The 24,627-nt window shown below is 35.5% G+C and overlaps 4 protein-coding genes and 1 long non-coding RNA gene across 12 annotated transcripts in view; 4 read left to right on the top strand and 1 right to left on the bottom strand.

The window, feature by feature from the left end:
- Window positions 1-12,084, top strand: part of LOC124445432 (metabotropic glutamate receptor 4-like) — a 19,715-nt gene extending 7,631 nt beyond the window's left edge. For 2 of the 7 annotated variants that reach the window (XM_046996152.1, XM_046996153.1), the window contains 2 exons: window positions 9,292-9,743; window positions 9,947-12,084. In XM_046996152.1, the coding sequence (XP_046852108.1) occupies window positions 9,292-9,743; window positions 9,947-11,486 (1,992 nt within the window). In that variant the 3' untranslated portion in view covers window positions 11,487-12,084. The other 5 variants (XM_046996158.1, XM_046996157.1, XM_046996155.1 and 2 more) reach the window with 5 other exon arrangements.
- LOC124445436 lies at window positions 107-24,627 on the bottom strand. Of its 2 annotated transcripts, XM_046996162.1 has the most exons (12): window positions 24,474-24,627; window positions 24,083-24,153; window positions 23,782-24,032; window positions 23,543-23,686; window positions 3,571-3,662; window positions 3,220-3,267; window positions 2,884-3,024; window positions 1,906-2,133; window positions 1,609-1,803; window positions 1,427-1,533; window positions 1,088-1,212; window positions 107-836 (listed from the first exon to the last, which is right to left on the bottom strand). In XM_046996162.1, the coding sequence occupies exons 3-12, from the start codon at window positions 23,992-23,994 to the stop codon at window positions 825-827; spliced, it is 1,305 nt and encodes a 434-aa protein (XP_046852118.1). In that variant the 5' UTR covers window positions 23,995-24,032; window positions 24,083-24,153; window positions 24,474-24,627; the 3' UTR covers window positions 107-824. The 2 variants fall into 2 exon arrangements, with proteins under 2 accessions (XP_046852118.1, XP_046852117.1); XM_046996161.1 differs by lacking the exons at window positions 24,083-24,153; window positions 24,474-24,627 and having other exon boundaries at window positions 23,782-24,045.
- LOC124445431 (metabotropic glutamate receptor 4-like) lies at window positions 13,105-17,653 on the top strand. The gene is made up of 5 exons (XM_046996151.1): window positions 13,105-13,579; window positions 14,214-14,367; window positions 14,649-15,226; window positions 15,340-15,791; window positions 15,996-17,653. Exons 2-5 carry the CDS (start codon window positions 14,304-14,306, stop codon window positions 17,536-17,538), a joined length of 2,637 nt encoding a protein of 878 aa, XP_046852107.1. The 5' UTR covers window positions 13,105-13,579; window positions 14,214-14,303; the 3' UTR covers window positions 17,539-17,653.
- LOC124445433 (metabotropic glutamate receptor 8-like) lies at window positions 18,053-23,128 on the top strand. Its single transcript, XM_046996159.1, has 5 exons — window positions 18,053-18,425; window positions 19,475-19,580; window positions 19,783-20,360; window positions 20,466-20,920; window positions 21,250-23,128. Exons 2-5 carry the CDS (start codon window positions 19,517-19,519, stop codon window positions 22,775-22,777), a joined length of 2,625 nt encoding a protein of 874 aa, XP_046852115.1. The 5' UTR covers window positions 18,053-18,425; window positions 19,475-19,516; the 3' UTR covers window positions 22,778-23,128.
- LOC124445437 lies at window positions 23,639-24,297 on the top strand. Its single transcript, XR_006948153.1, has 2 exons — window positions 23,639-23,719; window positions 23,871-24,297. It is a non-coding gene; the product is annotated as an uncharacterized LOC124445437 (long non-coding RNA).

The raw sequence follows: 24,627 nt of genomic DNA, 5'->3' as shown, positions 1-24,627 counted from the left end.
TTTGCTTTTAAGAGGTCGGCGTACGTCTGCGCCGCGTTAAATTGAAGTGACGAGTTATTAACTCTTTAACTCACGGCAATAAATTATAGTAAATGGGCAAATAAACTTAAGTTTCATACGTATTTATTCGACAATTGACATTTCAAAGTACGTTTTTCTCGAAAACGTTCCTTTGCAAATTTCCCTTGCAAATTTCCTCTAAACTCGCAATGCGTTTCATGTTTCCAGATAAAACGAAATTGCACAATAGGCAAAGTGCACGCCAAAAATCTTTTGCTACTTTAGCCTCTCTGTGAAGGCAAATGACACATTGCAATAAAAAAGCGTTCATTTTTTTGTTATTTGCCGAGTTATTTACGACTTTACAATTAAAAGTCAAAAAACTAATATATATTATATGTAACTCAGCAAAACCAAAAAACATTTCTTCTCATGATCTTTACAAAGCTGTTTAACAATTGATTCCACTCTGTTTTGAGCATGCTGTTACTTATTGCTTGATACAGTACTTCTGTTATTCGTGAAACTGATCCCATTTTTTGTTTTGAATTACTGATTGACAAAATTTCGGTTTAGTGCATGGCTTCGTGTATGAAAAAAACATTGCAATGGATTGAAATGGGAAGGGGAAATATAAAAAAAGTTACAAACATCTGACGTGTCTTATTGGAAGCTAGCTATTGCTATAGATGTTTTCAATTAAAATTGTCAGTGTGAATTTACAACATTTGCCCTAAATTGTTGCCCAAGGCCTCAACATAAAATCTCCTACAAAACGGCGTCCTCCATGCTTGCACACAAATATCGATACAGGACGTTGAATATCAAATCCGTTTCTGAAAAAACAAACCAGAATTCACAAAATGCTAAAATCTTTTAAAGGAGCTATGAATAACTGAATGAAGCTAAGTAAAGAAAAATAACATAAGTGAAAAGACAAGTACAGGCAATTGATAGAAGAACATTGCAATATTCTTCTATCTGCCAGATTATTAGCTAGCTATAAAATATATACTACAGCGAGTTTATTACCACTTACTAAAAGCAAGTTTTTCTTATTGCCATTGTATGATAACTAATTACTTACCTTCCCAGGTTTCCCCCTTTTCTTCTTCCCTTTCTTTTTTAAACCACCGCCAAGTTTAACCAAATTTGCAAAGGTGGCCGAGTTCATTCGATGAGTTGTTCTCAGTTTAATGGAGCTTAGTTTCGCTGTTGAGGAAGAAAATAGCTACCGATCATATGCACTAACATTCTCATGATCGTCTGTTTAGCAAAGTAAGTTGAGATACAATAATAAAAGAAACATGAAGATGTCAAAACTTGTCTGACTCCTCTATAATGGGTTTCAGCAAAGAAAATGGAACAAATATATCAACAATTTATGCAGCAAAAATATCAAACTAAAGAAGGCACGTGTCTTTACCCTCTTTTCGATCCATCAAAGCCTCCAGAAGCTCGCGTCCACCTAGATCACCAATCAAATTTTGCTCAACATCAATCTCTTTCAAACAGTCTGAATGCGTAATCAATCTAAAAAAGAGCGTAATTTTACCAATTCCCAATCAATTTCCATCATTGGCATATATAACATGAAGGCGCACTCACTTTCGAAATAGTCTCATACACATAACAGGAGCGAGATTGGATCCAGGACCATGAGCATCAATACCGTTATTAGCAATGTGAATTTTCTCCACCCAAGGTCCCACTTTCGGAGGCTGCTTAACTTTCTTCTTCCCAGATTTTTTCTTTCTTTTTCCTTTCTTTTTCCCAGTAGGTTTTTCATGCGTTATAGCATCACTGAATGAAAAATGATGGTTTTCTTACTTTTCATACGCTAAGGGAGTGGTAGCTACTTCATTGACGACATTCGTGTTACGTATTTTCAAAATATGAGCTGACCTAAAATTTTCCGATGGCTCTGTTGCTTGGGAAACATGTATAGCTGCATCAGTTACAGACATTTGAGAAATGGCAGACATAGGTTTTACACTCGTTGGTGGATCATTACTATGTTGTTCTTTCTTTTCTGCTCTTTTGATGGCTTCCATTTCAGCTTTGTCTGCCAACAGTTTGATCATTTCAATAACACCTTCACACTCCAAATGGTTCCCATCCAGATATATATCACTAAAACAACAATAGCTTACAGTGAAATTCGTGAGCAAGTTATCGTTGCACAAATGTATACAAATAACAGATGTACATTGTGACTACAGTAAAATACAAAGTTAACACAGATAACTATGTACATTTGTGACTACAATAGAATATAAGGATAACACAGATAACAGATGTACATTGTGACTACAGTAGAATATAAGGACAACACACATAACAAGATGTACATTAGTGACTACAGTACATTAGCATATACGGTATATATAATTATCCTAAAAGATTAATGTATTATATATATTCTCTGATGATGGCTTTGGAATATACGGTTTACAGATGTCCTGTCCATATGGGACTTAAGTAGCATATACGGATTACACAGATGACGAATGTACATATTTGACTACAGTGGAATATACCGATGACAATGTACATATATGACTAAATTAGAATGTATGAATGACAATGTACATATTTGACTACAGTGGAATATACCGATGACAATGTACATATATGACTAAATTAGAATGTATGGATGACAATGTACATATATGACTACAGTAGAATATACGGATGATAATGTGCATATATGAGTACAGGAGCATATAAGTGTAGGTTACACGGATATAAGATATACATGTGTAACTACAGAAGCATAAAAGTGAACAAAGTAGTTCTGTGTTATTGCACAGCTTACAAAATTAATGTATAAATAATTTTGAATAAATTATAAAATTTATAGTGCACTACACACTCACGTACCACACAGCAGTTTGAGTAAGGAGATCTCCCAGAACTTTTCCTGATATTGGACTTAAGTTGCAGTAGTTTAAGCTCAACCTTTGTAAAGTTTTGTTATTTTTTAGACCCCGACATAGCCCCTCGCAACCTTCATCGCCGAACCTAAATTATACAAAATAATTGATTTGAAAACTATCATATTTTCAGCAATGAATATAAGAACATAACGTGAACGTTGTTTTACGTGATCGACTAGTATACTAATTCAAAATCCAATTGGAGATTTGGAGTCTACAGATTGACAAACTGGCACAATTATTCATAGACAATGTAAATTGACATTAAATTAACACTTACTGATTATAATCAAGAAGAAGACCAGTTATACAGTTCAAGAGAAACGATCTGCCATGGAAAATAAATCAGTTATGTACATAGCTACGTCTTAAGAACGATATTTTCTTTTATTTTTACGTTAAATGTTTCTTGCTTTTGAATCTACTCCCTTGGGTTCAATTTTCATGATTTCATAGAGCTGAATCTATTTTCATTAAATCTCATATGCCTATATCATTTTGGTATTCGAACATTTCCTACGTAAAAACATGTACATGGGACCTATCAAGTTAGCTCATGAGTAAAAAACATTAGATGTAAAGAGACTTATAAACTTAACACATTTTCCCAGCGATCATTGTACGCTCATACCTTCCAAGTCTTTGAACAGCATAGCTTTCGATAGAACAATCCATCAGTTCCAAGTATTGTATGCGATAAGTTCCGTTCTCCAAAAACAAAGCCTTGAAAAAAGAGATAGCATACACGTAAAAGATACTATTTGTATAAAGCTTGTTTAAAATAACGCATGCATACCTACTTAAGCTCCTACAAAATGACTATCGCCTGTTTTCGCTCACTCACACTCACTGACTGACAGAGTGCGAAATCGACATTGCGCTCCTACTAATCAATAGCAAACTCATTTCTCTATCGATGGCAAGATTTTTGCTAAAACACTTAAAATCAAGCAATCATGCAGTTGAGTGAAGAGGCTGTTTTTGAATCGTGAAGTGATATTAAAGACGCAATGAGTGATCGTGCATTATACATTTTTCTTCATGTTTCTGAAACGTGTACAGTCTATATAAACAATAACTTCTGATCACTAGCACGAAACCTGAGTTGAATTGCACGAGGGGTCGTCCACTGAGTAAAAACATAAAATTTTCCGAATTTCAACACACCTTTGTGCACAAATGTATAATAATTGGCTAACCCTCTCCCTTTGTACGCAAATGTATTTCGCTACCTTATATTTGCATATCTGGACGTTTAAGCCTTCGCAGAATGTAAGCTTTTAAAACCAAAGCTCTGCTTGATGCTAAGATTATTGACTTCTGTTATTTTAGCAGTTTAGATAAAACAATTGACATGTATAATCTATGTACAAATAGTACGCGTACTTAGAGAACCAATTTACAAAATGTCATTCGCACTAAACCATATAGCTTAGATAGTAGCCCGCGTCACTACTGTACACAAATGAACGCGTTGATCATAAACCTCCCTCCATTTCTTTGCATATGTATTAAATGAACTACCTCTACCTGTACGTCTTCTTTGCAACGAAATATATACTAAAATGCCCAGAACTCACGACAGTTTTCACACTTTGCAATTGTTCATGCACCTTTTGACCCTTAACAAACGTTTGTGTTTATTTAAACATGTCAACAAGAATTAAAAAATTTTGAAGACCATATGAATTTGAAAGCGTCTGTTCGCGACTGTTTGAAATGGAGGCAAAATTATTGGGATGAGGGGGGACTATGGTCCCTACTGATTGAACCGGGTGTAGATAAAAAGCGGGCGCGGACGGCGGACGCAGATGTAAGACGAACGTCTGTTTGTACGAACGTCTGCTTGTTGTGGGCGGGAATTGCAAATGATTTATTGTAGGAGTTTGACAGTAATTTAAACGAGCTTTATCTTTCAGGATATATTTTTTGACCTCATTATTTAAAGCAATTAAACATGCATATTTCAATTTCAGTCAGTCATATAGAGTGTAACGCAATGAAACCTCATTGTATTTTTTACGTGTTTTGTCAATGGCATTTCACTCATGTTGGCCTTACGTGAGTGAGCCTTGCTTTTCCAATTTTAAAAAAAGTCAATCTTATATTACTCAAATCATACGATAAAGAAAATATGTATTAATTGAAACCATAAGTAAGTAAAAGCTTTGCATGCACTTATGCAAAGAATGTCCTACAGGTAATTTCCTTTTTAAAGATAAGATAAGAATATTTGTTGAGGTCCCACTTCTCTGAAATTTGACAAACGGCAGAAATCTGACGCAGGTTCTAGCCGACAAGTCAAAACTGAGGTAAGAAGCACAACAACTTTAAAATGACGAAAAGCATGTTTTTCAAATATGGTTGTTTGAGTATTTTCCGAGTGCAGACGATGTGTTTTTCATGTTTGCTCTAGCTATATGACAATTTTTGATGAATATTAGCCAAACGCATTCAAAAAGCCTTTATGATATTTTCCGTCGTAATTTCCGTATAACTTAGAGTCAAATTTAAAATTCTGTTTCACTGCATTCTTTCAGTCATAGCAATAGAAATATCGTCGCTAGGTTAGTTTTCCGTTAATATTTCTAAAGAGCTATATACAAGTTCTTTGTTTATTTGCTTGAATCTTTCTTTTTGCAACGCGTGAGAAACTATAACGCTAGCGATTCATCTATAAAAGAAGGATTGACTCATGTTTTTCAATATAACTACCGTTCGTATCTAAGGATGCAAGTAATTATTTCTATCACATAGAATTACCTCAGTGACTTAAAGTTAAAACGAATTGTGTTAAAGAAATGTGGACCAGCAGAGAAGTGGGACCTCAACAAATATTCTTATCTTAAAAAGGAAATTACCTGTAGGACATTCTTTGCATAAGTGCATGCAAAGCTTTTACTTACTTATGGTTTCAATTAATACATATTTTCTTTATCGTATGATTTGAGTAATATAAGATTGACTTTTAAAATTGGAAAAGCAAGGCTCACTCACGTAAGGCCAACATGAGTGAAATGCCATTGACAAAACACGAAAAAAATACAATGAGGTTTCATTGCGTTACACTCTATATGACTGACTGAAACTGAAATATGCATGTTTAATTGCTTTAAATAATGAGATCAAAAAATATATCCTGAAAGATAAAGCTCGTTTAAATTACTGTCAAACTCCTACAATAAATCATTTGCAATTCCCGCCCACAACAAACAGACGTTCGTACAAACAGACGTTCGTCTTACATCTGCGTCCGCCGTCCGCGTCCGTCGTCTGCGTCCGCCGTCCGCGCCCGCTTTTTATCTACACCCGATTGAACCTGTAAATGCAAACTATACATCAATGTCCTTCAAAAACAGCCTAAAATTTGTCTACGCAAAGAAGTAACTAAACAGGATAAAGTCAAGTCTGTACAAAGAAAAGTTTTGCACATTAGTTACGTCACTTGCATCATTTACATCGTCATGATTATCGCTAATATCAGGTGTTTCAATAATTGCTCAAAAAAGACGTACGCATACGTATTGTGCTTCGCTCTGATAGCCTGATGCGCAAATACAGCTTTCGACAGCAGACAAGTTAATGATATATTCATGATGTACTCTGTTAATTTATATCGGAATGTTTAATCCTGATATTGGACGTCCTACAATGTGAACCGACAAATGAAAGCAACGTGTACAGTGTACCACACAACGTGTACCACACAACGCGTTGTCATTCATTCTGGCCTTCCGCGTAAGCTATTATTTATCATCTATTTTTGACTCTTTCATCAAGAGCAAAAAGTTTTCAGTTTAGATTAACAGGATTAATATAAACAATACGTGTTCATAAGCACGACTGGACCTGCAAATGCAGTCTGGACAGGGTATGACGGTCACTGAAAGATTACGGAAGTTAATTTACGTGTTTTGAATATATGCATTCTCATAGATATCAGCTCATCTTGCAAGCAGTGAAATACATCTTGTTTGATCAGGTAATCAAGTCAACTTTTGCTGTATATTTTTGTTAACGTAAAGCACCACCTTTAAAGCTACAGCTATATATTAATGATAGGGACTGGTGTATAACTAGAATTTTAGTGCCAGAACACCATTTGACTTAAATTGCGATGTATGAAATTTGAGTGGAATGTTTCTGAAGTAAATTGGTTTGACAAAATCATTCATCACTAGCGACAGCTTATATACATCTGAACAACGAAAACAACGATAATATACTTCTCAGAAAAAAAAAAATCTGTATAATCGCTTCGTTTTTAAAGGCGCTTTGTAGGTACAGCGCCTACACGTATATTCAATCATTATCATTTCAAAGTAATTGAAGTATATATTATAATACGAATGGCGGAGCTCGTGATGACATGCAATATAATTCATCATACTTTTTAATCTGAAGATGAATAATAAAAACCTTTCAATTTCAAAATTTCAATATCCGGTACCATTTTGAAGCGCACGGCGCAATAAATAATTCAAATGACAATTTATTGAAGTTAAACTATACTATAAAACATTACGTCGGCATATGGGAACTTTTCAACTCGGCAGGTGAGGAGCCATCCTGTCGACAATGACCACCGTGATATCGTAAAAACTTTTTTAAAAGTGAGAAAACATACGTCACGCTTCGGTTTTTGTTTATTTCCACTATCGACAATTGCACTTGACCGTTTTGACGAGTTGATGTCGTACGTAAAAGGAAGAGGATATTGTGCCTGACTTGGACAACAATGACTCATTTTTGTTAGAGCGTAGATTTTGCTACGAACATTCAAAGGTTACACACCGAGAAAAAATAAACAATGATCTGGTGAAGAGAAAATTTCCGAAATATATAGAATTTATAAAGTACGGAAAGATTATGAACTGTTATATTTCCAACGGTATGCACACAACTCGCGATAGTTATAACAAAAGTTTTTCTTTTCCATGAGGCAGAGTTGATAAAACTATAATCAAACAGTGGGTTACGTCGAGTCACTCTGGAGCTTGGAGTTGCTCAAGTCCTCCAGCTCGGGTCACGAGTCAAGTGGAGTCGTTTTTAAAGCTGAAGAAGACAAGTCTGGTCATTTATCTACGCAAAATTATCTTTCGTGTCATTTGTATATTTCGTCATTGTTGTTTGAGTAACATGAAGTATGGCCTTCTTTAGCTTATGGCCTTCTTTAGCTTATGGCCTTCTTCAGCTTGCCAGTGAATCTTATATGACGATCTATTTCCTTCTTTATAGATATTAAGGAATTTGCTCCAGACTAAGAGTAGAGATGATGATTCTGTATTTTCTTGCATTGCCTTGGGTTTTCGATGAAGCGTCGGCGGAAAATGGTACGACAATAAAATCTTACTTTTCTGCTTTTGTTTTGTAGCAGCAGACAAATGATAGAAGTGCAAATTCACAATTGAATCATTCATTAATAACCTCCGATACTAGTTTATTAATTTTTGATATAATCCACGATTGGTAATTATTATGAATGAAAATAAAATCCAAAGGAAAAAAACAATGCTTCCTTTCATATCTTTCAACACACGGTTTTATACTTCCTCATTTTCATTTTGTCATTATAAGGGCTGAAAATTTATCGTCCTCATGTAATATCGTAAGTCGATATTGATTATTCATAGCATGCACGAGTTCTTGCTGTCGAAATATAAATAAGCAGATATCTTTGCCATCTAGGGAAGTTGACGGTAGATGGAGATATCATACTCGGTGCCTTGTTCCCAATCCACACGGTAGGAAAAAATGAGCGAGAATGTGGTGAATTCAGTGAGTTGGTGGGATATCAGTACATGGAAGCCATGTTATATACTCTTGATAAAATCAACAGAGAAAAGGATTTCTTGCCTGGCATTAAGCTTGGTACGACAATATACGACACTTGTCGAAGTCCCACGATGACGGCTGATGAAACGAAGGAGTTTATTAAGATGACACTCGTACCATCAAGAGTTAACGGTTCTGAGTTCGCTGGTGTGATTGGAGCTTTCGTGAGTGATAACTCAGTAATAGTGGCTAACTTTCTACGCGTTTTTCGCATTCCTCAAATTAGTTATGGATCAGCAACGGTTGAGCTCAGCAACAAAAACTTGTACAATTATTTCCTGCGAACCGTTCCACCAGACAGCTTCTTTGCTGCTGCACTGACTAAGTTCCTTTTAAAGATGCGTTGGACTTTTGTGTCTTTACTCTACTCTTCAGGGACATGGGCGGAGACTGGGGTAGAGGAAGTGAAGAAGATTTTCAAAACAAAGAGGGTATGTAAATCACGTGAAAAATATCAAAGGGGAAAATCGTTATGTCAATGTTAATACTTGATACGTTTCATACTTTATCTCCGCAGATATGTCTTGGAAACAACATTAAAATTCCACCTTTTCCTGATGACGATGAGTTCGATAAAATCATGAAAACTTTGATCGGTGATGACGAAGAGCAACCACGTGTCGTTGTTCTCTACACAGTTCAAAGAGATTCTCGTAAATTGTTGAAAGCAAAAAAGAGGCATCCACGCGGCTCGAGAATATTCTTTGTAGGAAGTCTTGGATGGAGTAATCGTGGAGACATTACAAATGGCCTGGAGGATATCGCTGATGGGACGATAACATTTGGACATCGTGAAGGAATGATTCCTGAATTTCAAAGTTATTTTAGAAGTCTTAGGCCCAGTAATTACAGCAGGGATTATAAGAAATGGTTTGGTGAATACTGGCAACAAACTTACAAGTGTAAACTTAAAAATCTTACAATTCCAACTGAATACACAAATGAATGCAAAGATGAGCCAAACACAGGGTAATAACACTTAACATGTAATTAATTTACACAATAAGACATAATTAATTGTATAGAAGTGATAATTCTTCAATGATGTGTTTTTTTATGAATTATTCCAGCCTGAACAAAAATTCGTTCAAAACTTTAACTTTAACACCATATGTTTTTATTTTTCTTGTGCGCAAGAATAATTTTATCAAATAAATTTGATTTTTGTATAGTTACAAAGAACTGGCTCCTGTTCAAGTCGTTATAAACGCTGTACAAGCAATGGCAAATGGTCTTAATGCATTACACCAACAGAAATGCCTTGGAAAACCTGGACTCTGTGACGAAATGAGACCCATTGACAGAACGTTACTTTTACAATTTCTTCGTAATGTTACATACGTAGATGCAGCATTCCACTTTCCTGTGTCGTTCAACGCACAACAGGAAGTCGATGGAAACTACACCATATACAACTTCCGTTGGAATGGCCAATCCTCGTATGAGTATGATCAAGTGGGATCATGGGTGAGCAAGCTTGATTCTAATGGCAATATTGTGGGAAACTTGTTACTTGATGAATCAAAAATACGATGGCCAAATGGCAACTTAAGTCAACCGTTATCGACCTGTAGACCAAAATGTGCACGTAATCAAATTATTACGTTACGTGAAGGCAAATGTTGCCATAGATGTGACACGTGTGGAACAAATGACATAGTGGTAAATAACACGTGCAAGACATGTGCTGAGACCCATGTCCCTGATGTTAATATGTCAGTCTGCAAAAAACTTCCACTTCATTTTGTGAACATAAACACTCCCTTTGCAGTAGTTATAGTGTTTTTTTCCTCCGTTGGACTTCTTTTTGACGCTATTGTATTGGGAATATTCTTGAAGAAAACTAACCACAAGCTAATTAAGGCATCAGGTCGTGAAATGTGTTATTTTATGCTGGTTGGCATAGCATTTATATTTACAGTACCAATGATTTCGCTATCAAAGCCATCAAATGTTCAGTGTTACGTTGAACGTTTTATTATGGGAGTATCTTTTACTGTATGTTATGCACCATTACTTATGAAAATGTTTCGCATTCATCGCATCTTTAAACACGCCAATCAACTGCATCGTCTTTCTTCAAGCAGTTTGATTGGCAAACGTTCTTTGCTTTTGATCACAACTGGCCTCATAGCAATTCAAGGTTTATTCTGTGCGCTCGTCTTTAGCACAGACCCACCTGAATTGATGGAAAAGTATTATCAGAAGAGAAAAGAACTTGTGCTTGAGTGTGATTTCAAGAAGTCTACATTTGCCATTTATTTCGTGTACAATGCTGTATTAATAGTATGGTGTACATTTTATGCTTTCAGAACACGCCATTTTCCCAAGAACTTCAACGAAGCTCTATACATAGGAATCACGATGTATTTGACTTGCGTAGTATGGGTTGTATTTTTTGCAACTTTTCTCAACACAAACTACAGTGCTCATCGTGTTTATTGGTCGTCTTCAATGAGCCTTGTTATTGGTTGGATCACTCTTGTTGGTTTATTCTTTCCCAAAATCTATCACGTTTACACTAAAACAGAGTTTCATGCCGAAAATATGCTAACCTGGGGCGAGACGTCGTTTCCTCGACAGGAAAGTTCTGCAAACGGTGTGAACGTCTGTCAGCATTGTTTTAAGACAATGGAGCAAGCTAAGTCCAAGCGCAATGGTTCTTTAACCGAAATGAATGTTTTTGAAGAATCTGTCAAACAAACATCCTAAGATGAACTTTTAAACACTATTTCTTCCCTTACTCTATTTATCAAATTCATGTATGCGATTGGAGATGGAAGCACTTTTAAAATCATTTGTCAGGAGCATGTCTTTGTTACGTTTTGCTGTCGATTGACAAATGGCCAATCAAATAACACCATTTTTGATAATCATGTGAGAGATGGCGGTTTTAAGGCATGCCAAAATACGTTATATAGCGGCTAGTTTCAAATTCAAGAAACTAACATAACAACGTTGTTGGTTAAAAAAACTCAAAAGATTAAGGCTGAAAAACTCCCATGCAATTGGATTAGATCTAAAGTGTTGTAATATATTTTTAGTAATGTATTATAATTTACATGAGTACATAAACGACGTAGTTAAAGATCAAGCTTTTTATTGCACACTGATGTAGGAACATAAAAAGAATTAAGGGATTTGAAGGGGGATGGGCTTAAACTGGATACTTCTGCCAATTTTTCCCTATGTATGTTTCTTCAATTTTGACTGATATGGCTGACAGGCCATAGTAAATGAATGAAGCTGTAACAGTATTACATGTTAGTAGTATAAAAGTTGAAATAAAATCTAGCTAACTGTGTGGTGATTACATGTGTTAATAGTGGCGTATCCTGGCCGAACGTGTTTATCTTGTAATATTACTTTCCGATAAAATTCACAGCAGGACTAAAAACAAGCCTATCTAAATAGCACGAGTTAGCAAAAAAACATGCATAATGTAGGATTTGATGTTGTTTGATATGTTTAGGTAATTGTGTTCGATATTGACTTCATTGCGCAATTTGGCATAGGTTATGATAGTGAAAAACATTATTTTTGAAACCGATTTTCAGAAAAAATGATCGCGACTATGAGTTTCTAATGTTAAATCCACATAATAGAGGTACAATCCTACGTAAACTAATTGCATATTTTAATGAACGATCGCGGAAGTTCTAGACAACGGACGTGGTCATGCTTTTAATATCAGGGTCAGCGGAAAGAGAGGGAAAATAAATACCAAATAAGATTCATCACAATATTCAACACGATGCTGTTGAATATTGTGATGAACAATATTCAGCACGAAGCGTCAACACGACTCAAGCAAGTTGATACTAAATTTCTTGGAAATTATTAATGCGCCAATTGGCACGTATAGGCTTGTCAGTGACAGATGCGGTCTACTCTATCTATGATTTTGTCATTCGATGTTATAATTTCTTCGTAAATTTCCACGAAAAAAAATATTGCTGACCAATCAACACACAGGATTTCAAGACGCAGAAATAAGGCTAAATCAGGCAAAACTCTGTCTGTCTGTCTGTCTGTCTGTCTGTCACTTTTCACAAAGTATTTCAGTGCTTCTGGCTAAGAGCGAAGATAATGCTGATTTGGTGTGTTTTTGCATTTCCTCGGGTTTTCTTTATGGCGGAAAGAGGTATGACTAAGGCTCCATTATACCATAGAGTATACTCTCTGTAAAATGGGTTAAAAGCCTCGACCTTTACAGAATCTTTGCAAACGTTTCGGTATTTGATAAATAACGAAATACACGTCATTGTCGTAAGTGAAACATGTTGCCACTCATACTGAATTTTTTCTTACAATATTTCATTCTTCGAAAAACATGTAAAGCAGAAACCTGGACAGTGAAGTCTTCTGAGTGTAAGCTTTAAATGAATCAAAATGTTTATGTATTTATCATTAAAAGATAAACGTAGCGTTTCAAAACTATAGTCGTGCTTAAAAACCAGTCGATTTAAGAAAATGTTACTCTTTACATGATTTCACGTTCGACATACAATTTGTTATTTTTGCTTGAAGTCAGAGTGTCAAAAGTTATACAAACAACTACAAAACTACGACAAGTAAAAGAAATGTGCTCATAACACTAGATAAATGTAGTATATAAAAAAAAATTGTGTTCAACATAACATTTTTTTGAGAAACTCAACGTATAATTTACATAAAAGATAAAATCCTCGAACCTCGACTACTAAATATACTAAAAACAAAGAAAGGGAAGTTTAAATAACAGGATGTGTGTCGTTATTTATAAAATACAACACAGAAGGAGCATTTTAAGATTCCATTGTCAAGTAAGTGATAATTTCATTTTCGTACGAGATTTTCTTCAAAATATCTGTCTCATACAGGCATGAGCATTGTTCCATTTTGCTGAGTAGATGACATATTCATGAAAAACGAAAAATTCAATACATAGCAGGTGCTTAATGTAGCAAAAAAACATATCAACATCTTTTCAATATCAAAGTAATGTAAATAATGTTTAACAAAGTAATAACTAACTGTAGAAACATCGAGTCATTCTCTAACGCAGTTGTTGGCTTAGCACAGCTTACGAGCATTAAGTGGAGCATTTGATTCGTACATAAACTAGTATTTACGCATAGCTGTCAAAAAAAGACCACATTTCGTTACCGTCAATTATAGTTGTAACAATCACCTGAGACTCGAACACCGAATTCGTAATAACATTACATCAAGACCACTCTACACAGTGGCTTATCAACAAGCAGGCTATTGCTGTCGTACTTATTATAAATAGTTTTACATTTCACATAATTGAAATAATTCAAATATTTAGAGTGACAACATTGTCACAAAATCTACTAGAATTTATTATTAAGTTTTACTTGAGCATAAGTAGTGGTATATAGTGAGTTTATACTTAAAAGATTGCTCTTCATTATCCAACTGTTCGTTATGTAGATTATGCTAAGGTCAGAACGGGTCACTATTTAATTAAAACTCTACACCATTCAAATGTCGTAAGTGTCGTCGACTGAGCCTTGAATACTGATGCTGCTTTATCTTTGGATTTTTTCGCTGCTATCGGCTTCATATGCCGTTTTGACGGAGAAAGGTATATCAAACTAAACCACTTTTATTGCTGGTATTTATTTACCCGTTTATGTGTAAAGTATATGTACTCAAGGATTTTTAATTTAGTAAATTTTGCAATTTCACTTACAATATTATAGTCTCGTGAGTTAATATAATTTATTTATATTGGATATGTGTACTAGATATATACATAAACTGTAAAAGATAGAATAAAGATAGCTTTATCTTACATGTCACAGTTGACTGCTTGGGTTTTCATCGTTTCAATTTAGAAACTTAAACTTGAATTTCTCGTTTTAGATAGGTTAAAGGTAGACGGAGATATCATACTCGGTGCCTTGTTCCCAATCCACACCGTAGGAAAAAATGAACGAGAATGTGGTGAATTCAGTGAGTTGGTGGGATATCAGTACATGGAAGCCATGTTATATACCCTTGATAAGATCAACCGACAAAAGGATTTCTTGCCTGGCATTAAGCTTGGTACGACAATATACGACACTTGTCGAAGTCCCACGATAACTGCAGATGAAACAAAGGAATTTATTAGGAAGTCACTGCTACCATCAAGAGTTAACGGATCTGAATTTGCTGGTGTGATTGGGGCGTTTGTCAGTGGAAACTCAGTAATAGTGGCTAACTTTCTACGCGTTTTTCGCATTCCTCAAATTAGTTATGGATCAGCAACAGATGTGCTCAGCAACAAAAACTTGTACAACTATTTCCTGCGAACCGTTCCACCAGACAGCTTCTTTGCTGCTGCACTAACTACGTTCCTTTTAAAGATGCGTTGGACTTTTGTGTCTTTACTCTACTCTTCAGGGACATGGGCGGAGACTGGGGCAGAGAGACTGAGGAAAGTTCTTGAAAGTAACAAGGCATGTTACCAACACAAAATAGAAAATATCTGCAGTATATATTATTAAGAGGATCTCAATGCCTTTGTAATGCTTTTCCTATTGATTCTCACTTTCATTTTTATGCATTACAGATATGTCTTGGAAACAACATTAAAATTTCACCTTTTCCTGATGACGATGAATTTGACAAAATCATGAAAACTTTGATCGGTGATCACGAAGAACAACCACATGTAGTTGTTCTCTACACAGTTCAAAGAGATTCTCGTAAATTGTTGAGAGCAAAAAAGAGGCATCCAAGCGGCTCGAAAATATTTATTGTAGGAAGTATTGGATGGAGTAATCGTAGAGACATTACAAATGGCCTGGAGGATATCGCTGACGGGACGATAACATTTGGACATCGTGAAGGAATGATTCCTGAATTTCAAAGTTATTTTAGAAGTCTTAGGCCCAGTAATTACAGCAGGGATTATAAGAAATGGTTTGGTGAATACTGGCAACAAACTTACAAGTGTAAACTTAAAAATCTTACAATTCCAACTGAATACACAAATGAATGCAAAGATGAGCCAAACACAGGGTAATAACACTTAACATGTAATTAATTTACACAATAAGACATAATTAACTGTATAGAAGTGATAATTCTTCAATGATGTGTTTTTTTTATGAATTATTGCAGCCTGAACAAAAATTTGTTCAAAACTTTAACTTTAACACCATATGTTTTTATTTTTCTTGTGTGCAAGAATAATTTTATGAAATAAATTTGATTTTTCTATAGTTACAAAGAACTGGCTCCCGTACAAGTCGTTATAAACGCTGTACAAGCAATGGCAAATGGTCTTAATGCAATGCACAAACACAAATGCCTTGGAAAACCTGGACTCTGTGACGAAATGCGACCCATTGACAGAACGTTACTTTTACAATTTCTTCGTAATGTTACATACGTAGATGCAGCATTCCACTTTCCTGTATCGTTCAACGCACAACAGGAAGTCGATGGAAACTACACCATATACAACTTCCGTTGGAATGGCCAATCCTCGTATGAGTATGCTAAAGTGGGATCTTGGGTGAGCAAGCTTGATTCTAATGGCAATATTGTGGGAAACTTGTTACTTAATGAATCAAAAATACGATGGCCAAATGGCAACTTAAGTCAACCGTTATCGACCTGTAGACCAAAATGTGCACGTAATCAAATTATTACGTTACGTGAAGATAACTGTTGCCATAGATGTGACACGTGTGGAACAAATGACATAGTGGTAAACAACACGTGCAAGACATGTGCTGAGACCCATGTCCCTGATGTTAATAGGTCAATTTGCAAAAAACTTCTATTGCATTTCGTGAGTACGGACTCGCCACTTGCAGTAACTATAACGTTCTTTTCCTCCATTGGACTTCTTTTTGACGCTATTGTATTGGGAATATTCTTGAAGAAAACTGACCACAAGCTAATTAAGGCATCAGGTCGTGAAATGTGTTATTTTATGCTGGTGGGCATAGCATTTATATTTACAGTACCAATGACCTCGCTATCAAAGCCATCAAATGTTCGGTGTTACGTTGAACGTTTTATTATGGGAGTATCTTTTACTGTATGTTATGCACCATTACTTATGAAAATGTTTCGCATTCATCGCATCTTTAAACACGCCAATCAACTGCGCCGTTTATCTCCGAGTGGTTTGATTGGCAAACGTTCTTTGCTTTTGATCACAGCAGGTCTGATAGCAATTCAAGGTTTATTATGTTGGCTCATCTTTAGCACAGACCCACCTGAATTGATAGAAAAGTATTATCAGAAGAGAAAAGAACTTGTGCTTGAGTGTGATTTCAAGAAGTCTACATTTGCCATTTATTTCGTGTACAATGCTGTATTAATAGTATGGTGTACATTTTATGCTTTCAGAACACGCCATTTTCCCAAGAACTTCAACGAAGCTCTCTACATAGGAATCACGATGTATTTGACATGCGTAGTATGGGTTATATTTTTTGCAACTTTTCTCAACACAGACTACAGTATTCATCGTGTTTATTGGTCATCTTCAATGAGCCTTGTTATTGGTTGGATCACTCTTGTTGGTTTATTCTTTCCCAAGATCTATCACGTTTACACTAAAACAGAGTTTCCCGCCGAAAACATGCTGACCTGGGGCGAGACGTCGTTTTCTACTCAGGAGAGCCACGTTGAAAACGAAGCTGTATGTCAGCGTTGTGGTGACATTAACATGGAAGCTATAGTACGGCAGAATAATGATTTTGCTAGAATCAGTGGCGACACTGGATTTTGTAATCCAGGGTTAAGCTAAACAGATGTTTCCCACATTTCATACCGGCATTAATCTGCTTTAATAGAAAATGTATGTTGTAGAAATGCACGAAACGTTTATATGAATTAAACTGTTAAGTTATCTCTGTTTAAAACGTTAGTACTTAACAGGTAAAGTTTGTTTGAGATCGTTTCATTGTCAGTTATGATATGGCAAATTGCTCGAGAGTTTGTGTTGCATGGTTAGGCGTCACGCTTCAGTAATCCTTAATTTGGATTACATATTAGATCTCCTTTAAAGTTTACTGATTTAAAAGTGTTTCTTTCTTTGCATCTTGAAAACAAAGTTCAAAATTTTGTCCTTTTTGGAAAGGTCACTGTTATGTCATCAGGAATATCACTTATATTTAAATGGTCTTTATTTACATAATGACGACTTTACTGATCACGAATGTTAAATGAAACCAGTGAAACTAAAATCGACAAAATCAAGAGAATTGTTTTGTTTGAAATTCATTTCATTAACTCTAATCTTTAAAGAAACATGACACACAGGCTGTATCAAAAAACTTCATCTTCTGGTATCTTACAACGTTGAGAATTTGCATGATTTAGCAGTAATTGCTGCTAAATCTAGGAGGAGGCGTACACGCAACTAAAAGGAATTTCATGCTTGGGTTTGCAATGTGCAGTACAGCCGCGATTAGTCTGTATCATTGCATTCAAATGTATTTATTAAAACTTAGTTGAACCTAATGTTTACTAGGAGAACATTGACATGATTTATATTCAAATATAAACTTGTCGACCATCGACAACAAATATTCTCAAAACAAAGAAAGGAAGGACTTAAACAACAGGAAGGAATGTCTATGTAGTTATGTTTACATGACAATACAGAACAAACATTTGAGATTTCATCGTCAGGTAAGTGGTATTTTTATATCCGTACATTATTTTTTACAAAATGTCTATCTCATATAGATGGACAGTGTTTTAATTTGCCGATGACTTGACATTGTTTTTACAAAAAAAAATCATTAATTCATTGACGCATTTGACTGCATAGCAGGAGCGTATGTAGCGAAGGATAGTTGAACAAACGTCTTTTAAAAATAAGTAAAAGACGACAAAGCATCAAAGTTCGTAAGTAATTGTTTGTCGAATAAACACCACTTATCGTTGTCGTCTATAACAGTTAATTGTGAACGACACAGTCACTTGAGATAAGACACGGAGTGCATTTAACATCAAATCAACATTGCAGTGTCTTATCGACAAGGATCTCATCGCTATCGTACTCATAAATTATTTTTTGTTTAAACGTGATCATTGCAACAATCACTGTCATCTCAACGCGAAAATTTTCAGCCGAAACGACGATTTACTGCCTATTGGGAAAACAACTGTAATTTAAAGCTTGAAGTAATTTTTGACGAAAATATTGAAGCGTGACTTCATCGAATTTTTAAAAAATTCTGAGTTTCTGGAAAAACCGGTCGAATCTCGATAAGAACCTCTTGACGAGATTTAGATATATAACTAATTTATGACTGTAAATGCCCATTTTTTTTATTTAAAAAGGAATCAACCTCTCAGCTACAAGTTGTTTTATTTACTCTAATGCTGTGCAAACAACGGGCAGATGGTGCAACCAGTGAGAAAGCGATGACGCATCAAATATTTTATTTAGACACAATTTTCCTAATGTTTTGGAAGAGTGCAATAGTTTGATGATCCATAATTTAAGGCCGGTAGAAGACCGCTTTTTGTTGTCTATTACCAGCGTGGTAGCAATAACGTAGATAGAGTTGCATTTTCAAGTTTCGCTTTCTATATTTTCAAGCTTGGGCAATTAACATTTTATAAACAAAGAATGCTCCTCATAGTCAATTTGTTAAACAGCAGGTAGACAAAAGAAAGATCACGCAGAGTTCTGTTAACAGTGTTTTATAACACTCCGTCATGTTTTTCAGCAGTCAAAGTGTGATCACCCTACCATCGAAGAAGGAATATAAATGTTGCTTTGTCTCTGCGTTGTTTTACTGCTTCTTGCCTCAAATCCAGTCTCGATGGAGAAAGGTATATAAAAAAGAAGACGACCTTTATATCATATTTCTGTAAACCAAAGACCGATGAATAAAACTTGAATAAAGAAAGTAATCATAGATCGTGTTTTCGATATCAAAATAAATGATAAAGATGTTTTTATCTTAAATGCAATGCGTAGCGCTTGAGTTTTCTTCTTTCCGAATGTGAAATTTAACTTTTCCTTTCTTGTCAGGCAGCTTGAGAGTAGACGGAGATATCATACTCGGTGCCTTGTTCCCAATCCACACGGTAGGAAAAAATGAGCGAGAATGTGGTGAATTCAGCGAGTTGGTGGGATATCAGTACATGGAAGCCATGTTATATACCCTTGATAAGATCAACCGACAAAAGGATTTCTTGCCTGGAATTAAGCTTGGTTCAATAATTTACGACACTTGTCGCAGTAACATCATCACAGCTGATAAAACGAAGGAATTTATCAAGATGACACTCGTACCATCAAGAGTTAACGGTTCTGAGTTTGCTGGCGTGATTGGAACTTTTGTCAGTGAAACATCAGTGATTGTGGCTAATTTCCTACGAGTTTTTCAAATTCCTCAAATCAGCTACGGGGCAGTTACAGATATACTTAGCAACAAGAACCAATATAGTTACTTCTTTCGAACTGTCCCCCCAGATAGCTACTTTGCTGTTGCACTCACCACGTTACTTTTAAAGATGGATTGGACTTATGTCTCGTTAGTCTATTCCTCAGGTACATGGGCGGAGTCTGGGGCACAGGAAGTGCGGGACGCTTTAAAAAACAGTGAGGTATATATCTATCTACATGTAATGATGCAAATATAGCTAAGAAAATTATTTATCAATAGTTTGAAATACACATGTTGACTGCATTTCTATAAACGCTTTTCACAGATTTGCCTTGGGCATAGCATAAGGGTTTCAAAGTTTCCAGTCGAAAATGAATTCGTAAATATCATGAAGACTTTACTGACTGATGACGTTGAGCCACCGCGAATTGTTATCCTTATTACTGTGCAAAGAGATTCTCGCGAATTACTAAAAGCAAAAAAAAAACATCCACGCAGCTCGAATATATCTTTCGTGGGCAGTCTTGGGTGGAGTAACCGCTGGGACATTACCGAAGGCTTGGAGGATATCGCTGATGGGACGATATCCTTTGGACATCGTGAAGGAACGATTCCAGAATTTGTGAGTTATTTTAGAAGTCTCAGATTTAACAACTACAGCAGAAGTCAAAGAGAATGGATTGGGGAATATTGGCAACTCACTCATGACTGTAGACTTAGAAATTTCACTGTCCAAGCCAATTACACAAAGGAATGCAGTGGAGATGAGCCAAACACAGGGTAATGATAGTAATAGTACATAAAGATTTGGATAAATTAGCAGCACTATCATAAGAGACGAGAAAACAATGCTTTATTTGCGAACACACTTCGCATGCACTTAGTTTTATCAAGATTTCAATTACAAAAACTAATAGTTAGTAATGGCTAGAGATACTCATCATACAAATCATGAAAATTAAACACAGTCAGACCTGCTTAACAATCAATAACAATCAAACAATCAATCAATATGGAACATGCCTGTATCATAATGACCACTAAATTAAATGCTTTAACCATGTCCATCGCATAATACTATTTATAGTAAAAATGTGATTTTTCTGTAGATACAGAGATTTGGCTCCCGTACAAGTTGTTATAAACGCTGTACAAGCAATGGCAAATGGTCTTAATGCAATGCACAAACACAAATGCCTTGGAAAACCTGGACTCTGTGACGAAATGAGACCCATTGACAGAACATTACTTTTACAATTTCTTCGTAATGTTACATACAAAGATGCAGCATTCCACTTTCCTGTATCGTTCAACGCACAACAGGAAGTCGATGGAAACTACACCATATACAACTTCCGTTTGAATGGCCAATCAACGTATGAGTATGCTCAAGTGGGATCATGGGTGAGCAAGCCTGATTCTAACGGCAATATTATGGGAAACTTGTTACTTGATGAATCAAAAATACGATGGCCAAATGGCAACTTAAGTCAACCGTTATCGACCTGTAGACCAAAATGTGCACGTAATCAAATTATTACGTTACGAGAAGATAACTGTTGCCATAGATGTTACACGTGTGGAACAAATGACATAGTGGTAAACAACACGTGCAAGACCTGTGCTGAGACCCATGTCCCTGATGTTAATATATCAATCTGCAAAAAACTTCCATTGCATTTCGTGAAGATGGACTCTCCATTTGCAGTAACTATAACGTTTTTTTCCTCGGTTGGAATTCTTTTTGACGCTATTGTGTTGGGAATATTCTTGAAGAAAACTGACCACAAGCTAATTAAGGCATCAGGTCGTGAAATGTGTTATTTTATGCTGGTTGGCATAGCATTTATATTTACAGTACCAATGATCTCGCTATCAAAGCCATCAAATGTTCAATGTTACGTTGAACGTTTTATTATGGGAGTATCTTTTACTGTATGTTATGCACCATTACTTATGAAAATGTTTCGCATTCATCGCATCTTTAAACACGCCAATCAACTGCGCCGTTTCTCTCCGAGTGGTTTGATTGGCAGACGTTCTTTGCTTTTGATCACGGCAGGTCTCATAGCAATTCAAGGATTATTGTGTTGGCTCCTCTTTAGCACAGACCCACCTGAATTGATAGAAAAGTATTATCAGAAGAGAAAAGAGCTTGTGCTTGAGTGCGATTTCAAGAAGTCCACGTTTGCCATTTATTTCGTGTACAATGCTGTATTAATAGTATGGTGTACATTTTATGCTTTCAGAACTCGTCATTTTCCCAAGAACTTTAACGAAGCTCTATACATAGGAATCACGATGTATTTGACTTGCGTAGTATGGGTTATATTTTTTGCAACTTTTCTCAACACAAACTACAGTATTCATCGTGTTTATTGGTCGTCTTCGATGAGCCTTGTTATTGGTTGGATCACTCTTGCTGGTTTATTCTTTCCCAAGATCTATCACGTTTACACTAAAACAGAGTTTCCTCCAGAAAATATGCTAACCTGGGGCGAGATGTCGTTTCCGAGACAAGAAAGTCATGTTGAAAATGGTCGTCGTGACATTAACATGAAAGTTATAGTCAGACAGAATGATGATTCTGCGAAGATCAACGGCGTCACTGGCTTTTCTAATCCAGGTCTTAGCTAAGTAGTTTTTTTCTGTTTTTTATTCCATTAATCTACTATAATTAATCCGCATGTTAGTACAATGATGTAATAGAAAGCGAAAGTTAAAATACTAAGTGGATATCAAATATATAAACTCAAAACTGACAAAACTATCAAGTTAATTCTCTTAGAAATTTCAGCTCGTGCTTACGACGTTAAATCGTACATATTTATAAGCGATGTCATTGACTGTGCATAATAATCTACGTAAACTGAATGACTGTTTGTGCTGCATCGTTACCTTGGTCGCGAGACATGCGCGTTGCTTGCGCCTGAATTTGCAAACCGCTTACAGTAATAATAATTAATAAAGAAGCTTTGTGGACAGCTACTGGGCTACTATGTTTGTGTGGCAAAAGCTCAAAAAACTTAATTACTGCATCAACAACCATGATAATTTAAAAAATTGACACAATACACATATCTATGTCTTTGAAGGTCTAGCACCAAAATACATTAGTCTGCCTAAAAGTATCCGCGTCCAACAGAATTTACAATTATAAATGGCGACATTTACGTGGATTGACCATTGTTCTGGATATTTTATTGGTGAGAAAAAATACCATGTAACATTTTGGTGATCTCAATCAGAATCAAATCTGCTTATGTTGATTCAAACCATGATGAAAGATAATACTTAATATTATTGATAGCAAGTACTTTCAAGCATTAAACTCTTGCTTTATAAAATTCTACATGCACCACTCACATTTAATTACCAACAAGTCAATGGTCAAAAACATACCAGGTTTGCAATGTCCTCGTGCTTCAAAGGCAGATCCCAAACATACAGCTCTTTGATGTGTACATATCTAGTACTTCGCAAAGCTGATAATAGGGAGGAGATTTTCACCGGGCAATCTTCACATGGTCCACTATATAAAGTGAACTGAAATACAATGATAAAACAATGAGAAGTCAGGTATGAATACTTGCCTGTTCAGTTGACTTTGAATTTCATTATTTAAACAATAGAAACATTACCTTGACTAATAGCTGACTTCTCTCCTCATGTTCTCTTATTGAATTTTTAACAGCTGGCAATGGATAACTTTTTTCATCTTTACATTTAGCTTCATATTGAAGACGAAGATTTTTCATCATCGCACTAATGGTTTGAAGACCGTTTAGTCCTTTCTTGGCAGCTGATTTTTTAATACCTCGTCCTACTTTTACCTTTTTTTGTGCCGCAGGCATCGCTGCTACATTTGAAATGTGGGTGATGTTGCCTTGACCATTTCCAATCATTCAACCTTGGCAAGTTGACAAAGTTTTATTTTATATAAGTCTTTCTCACACTCCCTACATCATACATATTACAGCTAAACAGCAGGCTGCTGACTTGTGAAAAAATTCCTTGTTGTAAGAGAAAAAAAATTAGATAAACAGTCAACTTACTTAAAAAGAAAAAAAAAGAGAACACTCTATTATAGTATGGGGTGTATATGCTTAGATTATGCTGATGTTTGGGTATAAATTAATTAAAAACTCGGAAACTTATAACTTTTAACGGTTTGACTATGAAGGTTAAAGTTAAAACTTAAAACAATAACTCAAAAAGAAACCACAGAAACCAAGAAAGTAAAGAAACCACATAAACAAGTGATTTTTTTGACAAGAGATCGGCATGTTTCCACTTTTCCATTTGAAAAATTTACGTTTAGTATTAAACTTACCCAATGGTTATTAATTGATCAATTTTGCATCAATTCTCCGATAATGTTCTTGTTCATATACTTTAATTGACAACATATAGCGTCTGTATTGCCCAGGGCAACAACTTAACAATAGAAGCAATCGTTGTTATGTTGTAACTCATTGTTACACTAA

The sequence above is a fragment of the Xenia sp. Carnegie-2017 genome, unplaced genomic scaffold (genome assembly GCF_021976095.1).
Source record: "Xenia sp. Carnegie-2017 unplaced genomic scaffold, XeniaSp_v1 HiC_scaffold_22, whole genome shotgun sequence".
Classification (NCBI taxonomy): Eukaryota; Metazoa; Cnidaria; class Anthozoa; order Malacalcyonacea; family Xeniidae; genus Xenia; species Xenia sp. Carnegie-2017.
The sequence above is the reverse complement of the archived record's forward strand: the minus strand, read 5'-3'. Positions and strand labels throughout refer to the sequence as shown.

What these genes read in the sequence shown, in the direction of transcription:
- LOC124445431 (XM_046996151.1), top strand. Translation starts at nt 14,304, where the DNA reads ATGCTGCTTTATCTTTGGATTTTTTCGCTGCTATCGGCTTCATATGCC. An exon ending in AAGTTCTTGAAAGTAACAAG is followed by an intron (nt 15,227 to 15,339) that starts GCATGTTACCAA and finishes TATGCATTACAG; the next exon opens with ATATGTCTTGGAAACAACAT. An exon ending in AAAGATGAGCCAAACACAGG is followed by an intron (nt 15,792 to 15,995) that starts GTAATAACACTT and finishes ATTTTTCTATAG; the next exon opens with TTACAAAGAACTGGCTCCCG.
- LOC124445433 (XM_046996159.1), top strand. Translation starts at nt 19,517, where the DNA reads ATGTTGCTTTGTCTCTGCGTTGTTTTACTGCTTCTTGCCTCAAATCCA. An exon ending in TCCAGTCTCGATGGAGAAAG is followed by an intron (nt 19,581 to 19,782) that starts GTATATAAAAAA and finishes CTTTCTTGTCAG; the next exon opens with GCAGCTTGAGAGTAGACGGA. An exon ending in ACGCTTTAAAAAACAGTGAG is followed by an intron (nt 20,361 to 20,465) that starts GTATATATCTAT and finishes CGCTTTTCACAG; the next exon opens with ATTTGCCTTGGGCATAGCAT.
- LOC124445436 (XM_046996161.1), bottom strand. Translation starts at nt 24,045, where the DNA reads ATGATTGGAAATGGTCAAGGCAACATCACCCACATTTCAAATGTAGCA. An exon ending in GCTGTTCAAAGACTTGGAAG is followed by an intron (nt 3,268 to 3,570) that starts GTATGAGCGTAC and finishes TTTCCATGGCAG; the next exon opens with ATCGTTTCTCTTGAACTGTA. An exon ending in GAGCCATCGGAAAATTTTAG is followed by an intron (nt 1,804 to 1,905) that starts GTCAGCTCATAT and finishes TTTTTCATTCAG; the next exon opens with TGATGCTATAACGCATGAAA.